The following is a 14,628-nucleotide window of genomic DNA, read 5'->3' on the forward strand; positions in this document are numbered from 1 at the left end:
TAGTTTTTAAAATAGAATTTGTTTATGACAGGAAACAAACAAAAATATTAACACAGGAAATAGGATGATCTCTTATTCAGTAACTTGTCCTTTTCCTCTTTAACAAAAACATTTTATATTCATTAAATAATTTATGAAAATATCCTGTGATTGTCAGAAGACATAGAGAAAGAAGACATAAATCATAGCTCATTTGGCAAATTAAAGAACATTTATGTTTTTAAAAACCTATGTGGAAATGTTTAGTGTATTTTAGTTGTAGAATTTATATGTAGCTTCTTTAATGGAAAGAGACTCCAAGAGGTCTTCATTTAAGAAGTTAGTAGTTTTTTCTTAAGATGAAAAAGGAAACCTGCTTTTGTGATGACCGTGACAAAAATATAATACTTGTGATATTGATTTGAATAATTGCATGCTTTCTTGTTCCAACTCAGACCCCACTGGGATGAATTCTTTAGTTCTTTTCTACTTTTTGATTGTCCTGATAATCTTTTACTCTGAGCATTGCCTAAAAGAAGAGGACAACAAATCTATGCTCAGACGTTTTTGTCATTGTGATAAGTCCCTGATATTCTTAAGCTTTTTGTAAGTAATAAGTTTAAGAAACACACAAGTGTATTTGTAAATAGATTGATTAGCATTGATCATAAAAGAGATTGGATGATGATGTATGGTTCAGACCCCTATCTTTAGTAAACTGTTTGATTAACATCCCCGTTTATTTCAGGTGGAGTTACTAAGATCTGGAGAAGTTAAGCAATACTGTCTTAGTATTCAGCTTTTGTGTTTACACATTTATCTTACATATTTTGAAGATCATGCATGCACTTAGATCTTATTTTTAACGTAGTTGCCACTATTGAGAATAGTATAATTTGCATGGTTTAGAAAGCGCTAACGTGGCCATATCTATGGCTATGTGATCTCTAATAGTTATGTATCACATACATTGTCATGTTGATTGTCTTATACGTTATATCAAATGTCTGTGAGAGGCAGTAGGGAGATCACAATTTCCTCTGTATCTACTGTTGGTTCTAGGTTTATATTTATCTGTAGTGCTGTTATGTTAATTGCTTCTCTTTTGATTATAAGCCCCATTTAGAAAATAATCTTGTTAGTAAGATAGTTCCTCAAGAGATTCTGATGTGAGTCACTAGAACTACTTGTAGGTATATTCTTTCCCATGGTACATGGAAGTGGAGTGTTGAAGGCAGAGTGGGGGTTATATTCACCAGCCTTTTCTTGTGTAGTGGCTTAGGTTTGCTTTCCATCCCACATTATAAAAATTGATCCCTTTCATGTGATACTTTGGAAAAACAAATAATTCCTTTACTGAACTCCATTTTGGAAAAAAATGTTTTTACTTACAAATTTTTAGGTTGTATATACTTTACTAGAATATTTTCTGAATGGGAATTCTTGGCAGTTAAGGTAACTAAAAACAAACAGTTTGACTTATAGATCTTTTCCATTTTCTGTGTTCAGTAAATTTTGTTAAAATTTATTTTACAAATAAATTGTAAATGTTTTATACATAATTGGAAGTGGTTACTATATGCTTGCTAATTAAATGCTTTATTATACTAAAAAAAAAAGGATTGAATTGTCTAACAAGAAATTTGTGTTCAGTTGGGTCAAGGGTTCTTCCTGCATTTTAAATTGAAAACTTGCTATGACAAGAATGATGTATACTCCCAAGATGTTTTGTAGCTTTTCCTCTGTGTGACTAATTTTAGACATTGAGTTAGTTCTTAACATTTTAGTAAGGAATTTGCAGAAAGGTACTTGCCCCATTTAATGAATGTTATTAGGGTACAGTTTACAAATTCTTGTTGAACAGGTGATTGAGACCAAATAGCTATGAGATACTGTCATAGCTATTTTTGTTAACTTGATCATTTTTATCCTCTTTTCTTAAAAAAGGCATATTACTGATTGGGTAAAATGGGTAGTGGCTTTAAAGTGCAACATGGACATTTATACCTTTTAGAGTAAATGATTTGAAGTCCTTTATTTCTTGAAAATAGTGGGATTTTGTTTATTTTGGAACAGTTAGTTAATGGTATTTGATCCATTGTCATGTGGCTAACATCACTACTTCATAGAATATTGTTAATTGAATTGAAGCATTTAATTCAGTTGGGACACTTGATAGGTATAGTTAAGCATCTTATTTAGCATTTGTCAGGTTAATATTCCTTTACTAGAATATTTTCTGAATGGGAGTTCTTGGCAGTTAAGGTAACTATAAACAGACAGTTTGATTTATAGATGTTTTCCACTTTCTGTGTTCAGTAAATTTTGTTAATATTTATTTTACAAATAGTGAATGTTTTATACATAATTTGAAGTGGTTACTATATGCTTGCTAATTAAATGCTTTATTATAGTTAAAAAAAAAAGGACTGAATTGTCTAACAAGAAATTTGTGTTCAGTTGGGTAAAGGATTCTTCCTGCATTTTAAATTGAGATCTTCTTAAGGTAATTCTGAGGGCTCAGAATGCTTACTACAAATCTGTATTTTATCTTCTTAATTAACCGGTAAGATAGGGTGTCAAAACTTGATCACCTTAAAGCTCTAGAAGTATCCTGTTCCTGTTACAGGTGTTCTCACACAAGCTGTAAATAGCATAAGACATAAATACCAAGGAGCTTCTTCCATCTCAGCTCTGCCTATGTTATTCTTCAAATGTCTAATATTACTGAATGATTACAGATGTTAAAAAACAAAATTCAATTGAGTAAGATTTACAGATCTTAATTGGCTTAATGAATGAGAGCATTCCCCTCCCCCCCACCATCTATCCCACTAGTAGGTAAAAAGCAGCTCTGAAAGCGATACAAAACAAAAGACTTTCTCACAGGCAGAAGGGGACAGGGCAAGGAGGTTACCAGCAAAGAGTGGATTGTCTCAGGCAAGGTCATCTTTCTTTAGGGAATGGCAGGGGTCTATCCAGCTGGTAATTCCAGATTGACTAAAGAGGAGAGGATGAAACTGTAATTAAGTTGTGTTCTACGTGTTGGTTTGGTGACATGGGCTTAACCCAAGTAACTCCATTTTGGTCCTGTTTTGGTTTTGTTTTTTTTTTCAAACACAGGTATCCAAAAAAAGTCACTTGAAAGACTCAAATCAGTGTTGATTTAAATTTTTCTGTTTCCTTAATTTGAACAATTGAGTCTTTGCACCTGTGTGCACTATTTAATCATATGCATAAATAGCTGTTCTATAAAAAGGGAAAGAAGATCAAATTGTTATGTCCTGTCTCTGAGAATTTTTTAGGAAAGAACTATTAAATCTCAATCCCTGAAAACATCCATTTACAATGGCGATATTTCTGCCTTTTTTTTTTTTCCCCGAAATTTTAGAAACAACAGAAGTAAGAGGGAGGGAAACTAAAACCACATAAAATCGTTTACTCATCTGGTGATATCCCAAGCCCATGTCCTTTATGGAATCCAGCTTTTCAAATATGTTTCCAATTAATGTCAGTGATACACTTTGAAGCTAAAATGTTTTCATCCCCTTGGGGGCAATATAATTTCTTCTGAGAATGCCAAAGTTTAGAGCAAGCTATAATGATAAAATAGTTCTTTGCTGTCTTTTAAAACATGAGCTTTCACTTAATGTTCTTGTGTTTATTGCAGGCTTTCTTGGAAATGGCTTCTGAGGAAGCTGCTGTTACTATGGTGAATTATTATACTCCTGTTACTCCTCACCTTCGAAGCCAGCCTGTTTTTATTCAGTATTCCAATCACAGAGAACTTAAGACTGACAATCTACCTAATCAAGCTGTAAGTATTAAAGACATTTAAAAAATAATTATAGAACACATAGTATAATAACTTAAAATTAATTTGCTATTTTTCAGAGGGGGAAAAATGTGTTTTTTTCCTCTTAGGTTGCTTTAATAGTAAAGACTGTATGTAAATTCTTACCCAAAGGCACGTAAGACTAAGAAAGTAGTGCCATTTAGAAATATGTTTGAAGTTACAATATAGATGGTAGAATTGGTAGTTTTCCCTTGCAAATGTTTTCATGAGAAAAAAGGAAAAATTTATACTGTTACATATCTCTTAAATCTCAGATGTAAAAGGAGCTTTGAAAGTCAACCCTTTCTTTTTACAGTATATGTAACATTTACATATTTAGAAGTCACCACGTTCTTTTCATAGAATATATTATAAAGACATTAAGAGGTTGTGACACTTCCTCTTAAAGTAACTGAATTTAAGATTTATAAGAATTTGTATAAACATGTTCATTAAATGATTTTTGACTCTTCAAAATGAATGCAGAATGTAGACTATCAACATTTTTTACCTAATTTCCCAGTTTTTATTTTGATATAGTTCAGGATGAATCTTCTGTGTCTCTCCAGGTTGGTTTTTATGTAATTAAAATAATAATTTAAAGTTACTTAGGGGCAGAAAACATTTATCCACAAAGCAAGTACATTTTTTAAGAAAGGATTTTTTTATTATGTTAAGAGCATATTTGGCCCCTACTCTTGTTCTAGGTAAAATAACTCCTCCAGCTCATTGATTCTGTCTTGAAAGTCATTATAACACAAGCTGCTGAATTTAAATTTAAATTTAAATTTAATTTAAACCACCATTTGCAAAACTATTTTCAAAAACAGTGACATTTCCTGCATAAAATCTTTAACTTGTTCTAAGAAATATTAGTGGCATATAATAAACTGCATAAATTTAAGACTAAAATGTTAGACATTTAAAATAGTATAGACTTTTTAAAATTTTGAAAAAGTACTTTATAAATAGGCTCCATGCTCATGGTAAAACATTGAAACAATCCAGAAAAGTAAAAAACAAAACAAAACAGAAACTGTCTAGTTACCCATAGATAACTAGTTAACTAACATTTTGGCGTGTATCCCTTCTCTATAAGGTGCACTATTTTCTGTCTATGTATTTTGCACTGGTGGAATGAATCCTAATGTTTTGAAAGCTCTGACTTTTTCTCTGTGTCATGGATGTTTTTCATGATAACAAATACAGAATTATTTCATAATTTTTAAATGACTATATAATATCCCTACAAAACAGCTATAATCTGTCTAGTTTCTTAATAGACACTGATTTTTTTTCATTTTTATGCTTTTATAAATAATACTGTAGCAACATTCTTACATATCTTAACATACAGCCTTATTTTATTAGTTTACATTTCTGGCAGCAAAATTGCTGGAACTAAGCATATGCATATTTTATGTTTTGATACATGTTACAGGATTACTTTCTGTAAAGATTATGTGCATGCCTTTAGGGTACCACTGATAATTTATGAACAAGGAGTTTTCCTGTCTTTGTTAATATATGATAGGTGAGAAATTATATCTTATTGTTTACTTACTTTTATTTGATAACTTGTCAAGTGTTGTGATATCTGTTAATGCATTTTTCCCCTATTTTTAAAATTGTGGTAAAAAATATAACAAATTTACCATTTTAATCATTTTCAAGTGTATTGTTCAGTGGCATTAATTACATTCACATTGTGCAACCATCACCACCATCCATCTCCAGAATTTTTTTTATCTTACCCAGACTAAAACTCTATACCCATTAAACACTAACTCCCCATTCTCCTCTTCCCTGTAGTCCCTAGCAGCTGTCATTCTACTTTCTGTGTCTGAGTTTTGTCTGCTAAGCAGTTTTTAAAATATCTTTTAACAATAGTCAAATCTCAAGATTGTATTAAAATTTCTGATTTTGATATCATTCTCTTAAAGACTTTGGATAGTAAAATTAAAAAGATTTTTTTCACCTGTGTTGTCTTTTCATACTTTGTTTTAGTTGTTTTTAGGTTTAGTTGTTTTTATTTTAATTTGTAAATCTTTGTTTTATTAAGAATATTTTGGGGAGGAGAAGTGAGGGTAAGGCTTTTGTCTTTTTTTTTTTTTTCACTCCTAGTGACCAGTTTCTCCTTTGTTGTTTTTTGATAACCCATTTATTATCCACTCATTTGAAACTTGTCCTTTGTCAGGTTCAAGTTTTCCATACACATGCTATGCCTACTTACAACATGCTTATGTACACTTGTTAGACATGTCTAGACATTTTGTTCGTATGGCCTTTACCCATATGTGTGCTGCCCACATGGAGTGCACTCCTTGTCTAATCTGGACTACCTTTGGAGTCCATTCTATCCCATTCCTCTTTCAGTGTAGGGAAAAGCCCTGTTCTTATTGTCTCTTTATAGAAATTAACTGGTTGATATATTTTATTTCTACAGATGTATTAGAATTATTTTGATAATTTCTACCCAAAAAAAGCACAGTTGGAATTGGGTTGATGTTATAGATTAATTTGAAGAAAATTAACATACTTATATTATCCTCTCATCCTTTTGAGGAGGAAGATAATTTTGTTTCCTGTCTTACAGTAGTTTTAGGTTTTCCTTCATGTAAGTCATGCAGTTTTCTCATTAGTGTGATTCCTAAATATGTTAAAGAAATAAATAATTGAATTTGTTAAAGAAATAAATAATTGGATAAAACTCTTAAAGACTGGATTGTTCTAAAGGGAAACAGTGAGAAATCCCGGTTGCTTGGCAACCAAAGTCAGCCCAAATGACCTAGTTTATTCTTAGATAGCCTTGATTTCTTCCCAGTGTCTTTTATGTAATTTTTATGCACTGATGTTTGATAAAACATAATTTTTCTTTTATTCAAAGTTCTACACCAAAGCTGAAGTCAAAATTGAAGTTACCTGTTTACATATATAAAATGAACCAGATGTCTTTTATTCTGATAGCCCTGGGAAGCTGATAAATTACTGTTTCATTTTCTTTTGTTCCCTGAATAGCAAGATATCCCCAAACATGCTACATAACTTATTTTCCTTATGAACATACTTACAAGAGGGTCAGGTGAATATAAAATATTTTTGTCCCTTGATTTAAATTAAAATTACAGCTAAGAAATCTAGGTCATATTTTGAGGTAGAGTATGTGAGAAATGGTTGTGTTACTAGCAGCTGTTAATTGTGTAGACAATTTTTCTTGACCTGTGGCTGGGTGTTTATAAATCTGCAGAGAATTGACCGTGGAAGGATTTCCCCTAAAAAAATTTCCCTCAGAATGCCATTAAACTGAACACTTAAGATTTGTGCATTTTATTGTATATTCATTTCCATCTCAGCTTTAGAAATGTCTTCTTCACCTTACTCAGACATGTTTAAATTTTACATGAATATTTTCTTTTCCCACCTCAATATATATTTTTGGTCTTCTGATCATATTACTATTTCCTTTAATAATAGCTAATATAACCATTCCAGAGAGTTTGTTGTTGAAACATTTAAAATTTTATTTCCTATAATAGGAATTCTGCCTCATAATTTTTAGCATCAGATAGATACACAGAACAAAGGTCTTCTGTGTATCTGAAATATCTCTTCATATAAGAAGACATTTCTTGTCCCCATTCCACCCCACGACTTTTCTGTTGTCCTCAGTGGAGAGTATTCCTCAATTTTGTGTTTTGTCTTAAATGTTTTTGACTAAAAATTGGAACTATAGAGCTACTTATAAAATAAATCTGTATTTTTTTCAAGTGTAATTTTCTTACATTTTCATTGTCAAAGTATTTTCTGCATGCCTGCTTTGCAGAGACCTTTGTATTCAATATTCTGAAGTACTAATGCTGAGTATACTGACAACTCTAGAATGATTAGAACGGTATATACTGTGGCTTTCTATTTCTTTGCTATGGTATCCCCATGCCATAGAGGGAAGAGTGAAGGAAGAGGAACAACTGCAACAGTAATACTAATGGCAGCAAACATATATATAGAATTGTTGAATAAAAAGATTTGGTAGAATGATTAATGGGTTAATAAAGTAATGTCAGTGAGGTTAAATTTACCTTTGGTTGTGCAAGCTTAGTTTTGTTAAGATTTAATCATCATAATCTAAAAGGAAAAGGAACCGTTTTTCCACTTGGAACCTCTCTCTGATTGTGTCATCTTTCCTAGGTCTTCTAGAGTTGTGTCCAGTATGGTAGCTGCTAGCTACATATGGCTAAATTTAAATAAAATAAAAAGTGAAAAATTCAGTCCCTCAGTTGAACAAGGTGCATTTCAAGTGCCCGCTGGCCACATGTGGCTGCTGGCTGTCATATTGACAGTATAAGATATTGAACATTTCCATCATCACAGGAAGTTCTGTTGGACAGCACTGTTTATTTCTCATGTCTGTACTTAAGCTTTGTGGGTGTGTGTGTATGCAATACAGTCATAATACCACTTTAAACATCCTTGTCTGCTCATTTTCTTTGTTCTGGGGTCTTTGGTTGACACACACACACAACCCTTACCCTCTTCTAATTGTAGGCTCAAAGTGGAAGTGTGAATCAGTTTTCAGACTTGAAAGCAGTAGAACCCTTTTTTTCCAGACAAAATCTTACTGGGAAGCCCACTGAAAAAGAGATGAGATAAACTGTCATGTTTGAAATGGGACTGGGGTGCTCAGTATTCCACAGACTTGGCTTTATAAAAGCATAGTTTTGAAAACCAGTGATATAAAAATACTCAAGTATTTACTTACACATTGTTCTCAAAGATAATGATGCTTTGGAAACTGAATGTTGGGCAGTTTATGCATTACCTAATACATAAGAGTATTTATGGCATAAGTGTTTTTAAGAGGTATTTAAAAAATTTATACGTTAAGTATAAAATGGAAATTCAAGTATTAAGCATTCAGAAAGTAAAAGAATGCCAGTTTTCAGAAAGATAGTTACTTTAATGTTATTTGTCATAGCAAAGTGTTGTAAAACTACTCATCTCACGGTACAGAGGTTGGTATAATAAATAGTAATACAAAAATATTTAAATCATGAAAACAAAACAAAAAAAATGTTAATTCAAAGTAACATACAAGTACTGTGATATTTAAAATTGCAAGTGAATACATAATGTAAAAATAAAAGCTAAATTAAAGTAGTGGGATTTTTCATTTTATGGTATATAAACATTTTAGTACTTATCACCATTCTTTAGAAATGGTCAATATGGAACAAGAGAGTGATGAAAACTTGCATTTAATTTCAGTAATCATCAACGGTGGTTTTTATTCCTTCAATTTTCCCTCCTTTCACTTTTTTCAAGTAATTGGTTTAAATTTTGAGACAGTCACAAAATTAGAGAAGAGTTGCAAATACAATACAAAGAACTTGATATCTTGAGGCGTTTGTGCATAAGTTGCTCATCTAGTTTGTCTTCATAGTCCAATACTTTTTACTCTTCATTTCCTATAAACAAGGACATTCCCCTACAAACCAGAATACAGTGGTCAGTAACAGGAAATTAACATTGATACATTACCTCCCTCCAATCCTCTCCTCATTCAAGTTTTGCCAGTTGTCTGAATAATATGTTACAGAGCCAAACAAACATTATTCAGAATCACATGTTCTTTTAGAAGTCACGTTATCTTTGTCTTCTTTCTTTTGAAATAGTTCAGTTTTTGACTTTCATGACCTTGACACTTTTGAAAATTACAGGCAAACTTCTAGGATGTCCCCCTCAATATGAGTTTGTCTGATGTAGCCTTGTGACTAGATTCATCATGTAGCTTTGACAGGAACACCACAGAAATAATATTCATTTTTCTCAGCGCATCATATCAGGTGGCAGGTAGTTTCAGTTTGTTGCATTATTGGTGATGTGCTCTTTGATAACTTGATTGGGTTGGTGTTTGCCTGGCTTCTGCACTGTAAATTTAATGACTTTGAGAGGGGAAAAGAGAGTACTTGGGGCTAAAGTACTTTAAGGCAATGTCAATATACTGTTCCTTGTCAACTGTCAATTTATATCAGTATGGACTTAAGGTTTCTTATTTGATGGGGTATTGTTACAATCATTTTTATTTTGATTCTCAAATTTTCCTATGTTTGGCCAGTGGGAGCTCCTTCAAGCTGTCGTCTCTGTCCTTTTGGCATGTTCTCATCATTCTTTGAATGCTTCTTTGCACTCTGGTAAAAAAAAAACAAGAAAACACAAAAATGAAAAAGTTCCATACTTACCTTGTGCCTGTTGTGCTTTCCTTGCTCCAGTCTGGAACTAGACATTTTTTAGAGCATCGTGATTTAGTAGAGCATGGTGTTTAGAAACTTGCCTGCCTACCCCTGTTTGGGCTTTAACATCGCCCATCAGGCTGCCCCTTTTTGCATTACCTCCTTAACGCCGTTCAGGCCCTCTTGGACCTCTTCACCCTGCACAGACTATTTTTACCACATTGGCTACCTGCACCATGCAGATAGATGCCTTATAGTTTTCATGGACCTCGGATTCTGATACGTACATTGATGTCTGACATGCATAGATAACATTCCTTACCTTGTCTGGGCTCAGGTTCCCCTAAGCAGCCCTACCATATGGATGCTTTCCTCACATTGATCTGGCTCTGATGTTCCTTGCCAGGATGCCTTCCTGTGAGGGTGCCCTCCTTACCCAACCCTGAACTGTCACGGTTCCTCTCCTCCTCATATTTACATCTATCATATGCCCCCCCAAAGGCTTTACAACTTGATTGTTCAGGGAGGTGGGAAAAAAAATGAGAAACTCAAGTACTTTTTAAGTGGTTGTTAATGTTAGTTTCACAGTCTTTTTTCCTACTATCATTTAAAATTTGGGAAATAAAAGTTATATCCAAATTTTCCCTTTTTTGCTATGTGTTTTTTTCATCAAGTAAATATAAGCAAGTTTCTTAAGTATTGTGATAAGAAAGCAGGTTTTTGTTTTTGTTTTTTTACTCTTGACTGATTACAGATTTAGGATATGTGCATACAGAGAAAGTAAGTATGTATATTTTTATTTGACTATATTACTTTACATCAACTAAGTTTTGGGATTCATATAATGCTTCTTTGTAACCAAAGCTTCTCATTTTGGATTGTTGAATAGAGAGCCCAAGCTGCACTGCAGGCTGTCAGTGCTGTCCAGTCAGGAAGTCTGGCCCTTCCTGGAGCTCCTACCAATGAAGGCACAATCCTACCTGGGCAGAGCCCTGTGCTCCGAATAATTATTGAAAACCTCTTTTACCCTGTTACTCTGGAAGTTCTTCATCAGGTAAGGAAGAACATTCTTATGAAAGCAGAGTCAAATGTGAGCTCTGTAACTTTTGATGTTTTATATCTGTAGTTTTTTAGGTTGTTGATTTTGTTGATATATTTGTTTAAATAATAAAAATAAATCCATAGCATCCTGTTTCACAAAAGAAATAGTATCAATTGGAGATAATTTTTGACAGCCTCCTTTTTCTAACTTAAATACTTGATTCTAAAAGGAGTGTAGGAAATTATTTTTTAATACCAAAACATGAAAGTAAACAAAGCATAGAATCCTGTCAATATTCCTGAGAAAGTAACATCAGTATAGAAAACTACCAATTAATTTCTGTTGATTCATTCTTGTATCAAGTAGTTTTATTTCTAAAACTCTGAAAGGAAGGGATGCAGTTTGCGTATGCAACATGGACTTTTCTTACAGAATTTAAGAACTGGAAGGCTATCTAGTAACATTTTGTAGTAAATAAGACTGAGATTCAGATAATTGGTACTTCAAGTACAGAGTAATTGAAGACCCAGTTAGAACTCAAACCTCCTAATGTGAAGTCCAGTGTTTGTTTTGTATGCATATCATATTTTAAAATAATACTCCATTATATACATACCCACAAAATGTAACATACAGTTATCTGGTAATCTGTGCACATAAACTTACTTGGCATCTAGCTCAAAATTTTCAGTAAGTTTTTGTTCCCTTTAGTTGCATATTGGTTATGTTTCATTATGCTTGTTAAAATATTTAATGACTAAAACATATTACATGCTTATTTTCATATTTATATCTCAGCATATATTGTACAGCATGGTACTAGGCCAGTCCAGAATCATTTGTTTTCCAAACCTTTGGATTCACACTAAGTGAAGAGTCAAAGGGATTTGTGCATGCATGTGTATTTAAGAATTGAAATGCATCTTATTCTGTTCTTATATTTTACAAATAAGGAAACTGGGGACCCCTGGAAGTTATTTCCCTACAGTCTGTACCAATTGGCAGTAGAGCTCAGATACATTTCCTGATATAGTTTCTGTGCCATGCATGTGAATATCAAAATATATCATTTATTAGGCTTACTGTGTTCCTGATGATAACTTTCTGAGTACCATTTTCTAACTATGTGCATTGGTGAAGCATGTCCCAGGGAAGGCCTTAACAGTAGTATCCATAGCCACTGTTCTATAAAGGCTCAGAAGTTGGCTTAAGCGATGGGCTTCTTTGTTCTGGTGGATTTTCATTTCTTCTGTTTATCCTGCAAAGTGGCACTGAACAATGTTGATCCATCAGCAGTGTTTGTTTACTTCTGCTACTGGAACAGTGTAGCTACCACTAACTTACAGTGTTTTACAAAAGGTTTGGATCTGTGGCTCAACTTTGCCATCAGTCAGCAGTTGAGCTTAGGCAGGGTCATGTGAACCTGTCCTGTTGCTCCATTTATTATTCCCCTGAGAGCAGTAGCAAACCTTGATTCTCTCCCAAAAGGTCATGGGGTCCTTCAAGTGAGGAGGAGTAATTCTGAGAGTCCTCAGTAGTAACCATTGTGGTGGGACTCTTAGCCTTTGAGTTACAGCACTCACCTGTTTAATCCTTTCCATTGCTGTTGGCGTAAAACCAAACTCCTTAACCAAGGCCTTCCAGGCCTCCACAGGCCAACCTCTCCCAATCTTTTTAATCTCATTTCCTAACACTGTTCTTGTTTACCCCCCCTGGCTTTTCTGGCCCCTTGGCCCTCTTTTTTTATCCCACAGCTTATTCCTGTCTTAGTTTCTGTCTTCTGTTTCCTAGACCTGGAACACTCTTCACCAAGATAGCCACTTAGCTGAATCGACATTATTCAGTTTCAGCTCAAATTCACCCCCACAGAGAGCCTTTCTCTAATTACATTAACTAAGCCATCTCCCCCTGGTACTGTATCCTATTAGCCAACTAGAGAGTAGTGTAACATAATGATTAAGGATGCAGGGTTTGCAGCTGGTTTGAATCCTGGCTCTTCTACATACACTACCTCTGTAACCTTGGGCAACTAACTTACCCTTTGTCTTTTTCTTGTAAATATATAAAATGGGGATGAAGATGGTATCTATACCTTCACTGTGAGGATTACATGAGCTAATGCATTTAAAGCACTTAGAACAGTGCCTGGTATATATTAAGTGCCCAAGAAATGTTAACTGTAATTATCAGATGCTGGTAAATTGCACTGTAAGAAATTGATCCTTGATCTTGTAATCTTGTATGGGTAAGATATAATTTCATAAGGAATAGCATACAATGTGATAAATATTGTGATGGAGAAATACAAAAAAGTGTGGAGTTGATTGCACCCTTATATTTAAGTTGTTGTTATGATTAATTTGCAGATAATGTTACAATTTTTGCTGATCTCTTAACATCTATAGAAGCTAGTGTTTTTCCTTAGGCTACAGTAAGAGGATTGAGAGTGACCAAGATGGGAGCAGTACTATTTTTAGTTGAGGGAAGTAAGGGGAGGGAGGTCTTTCCAGTGTAGTGACATTTGAGCAGAGGTTTGAAGGATGTGAGGGTATAATTTATGTGTACATGTGGTAGAATAATCATCCAGTCAGAAAGTACAGCAAGTGCAATGTCCCTAAAATGAAAGTGTGCTTAATGTTTCAAATATTAGAAATAAGGCTGGGTCACTGGAGTGTAAATAAGTGGGAAATCCATAAATGATAGGGTCAGATAATTAGGAGCCAGATGAAGAAAAAAGCCTTTATAACCTGTACAGTGAGATGGAAAGCCATTGGAGGATTTTGAGTAGAAGAGTGAGATGATAGATTTTTTTCATCCCATTTTAAAGTCTGAAAAGATTAAAATGCACAGGAGACATCAAGAGTTGAGTCTGCATTTCTGTTGATGTCTATGATAGCAAAATCAGTATATCAGGCAAATAGAGTCAAAGACCTTGTAATTAATAAAAATAAGTCTTTATATATTAAACTTTCCTGAATGTTAATCTTTTTGAGACCAAATATGTTTAAAATTTAATATATTGATAATTATGAAAAGATGTTAAAAATCACACATCAGGCATTCCTGAATTCCCTGATGTTGGTGCTTTCTTATGTTATTCAAAAGTATCATATTGATCTTTGTAATTCCTCTCTCAGTAAATATAATCCATGGGGCTCTAGAGAGCTATCCATGGTTAGCCAGTCCAGTCAATTTATATTTTCTTAGCACATCCAGATAAAAATAACACAGTCAAACAGCTGTCAGTGAGGTTGTGCATCAGGTTGTTGTTAAAATTAAATGAGATAAAGAATCTAAGCAATAAAAAAATATGAAGGATAAGTGGAAATTAAATGGGTTCTCTGCATAATTTTAGTATGAAATTATCCCAAATTTGAGAGCAAATGAAATGTTATTACTTAACAATTCCAGTTTAGGTATATTCCCAAAAGAACTAAAAGCAGGGACTCAAAGAGGTATCTACACACCCATGTTCACAGTAGCATTATTTACAAAAGTCAAAATATGGAAGTAATCCAAGTCTCCATCCACAGATGCAGGGA

General features: G+C 33.5%; 1 protein-coding gene across 8 annotated transcripts in view; it reads left to right on the plus strand.

Annotated features, from left to right (window-relative positions):
* PTBP3 (polypyrimidine tract binding protein 3) overlaps positions 1-14,628 on the plus strand; it is a 95,283-nt gene that overhangs the window by 54,444 nt on the left and 26,211 nt on the right. For all 8 annotated transcript variants that reach the window (XM_037027303.2, XM_017677275.3, XM_017677277.3 and 5 more), the window contains 2 exons: positions 3,650-3,796; positions 10,934-11,098. In XM_037027303.2, coding sequence (XP_036883198.1) covers positions 3,650-3,796; positions 10,934-11,098 — 312 coding nt within the window. The remainder of the gene's footprint in view (positions 1-3,649; positions 3,797-10,933; positions 11,099-14,628) is intronic.

The sequence above is a fragment of the Manis javanica genome, chromosome 2 (genome assembly GCF_040802235.1).
Source record: "Manis javanica isolate MJ-LG chromosome 2, MJ_LKY, whole genome shotgun sequence".
Lineage (NCBI taxonomy): Eukaryota > Metazoa > Chordata > Mammalia > Pholidota > Manidae > Manis > Manis javanica.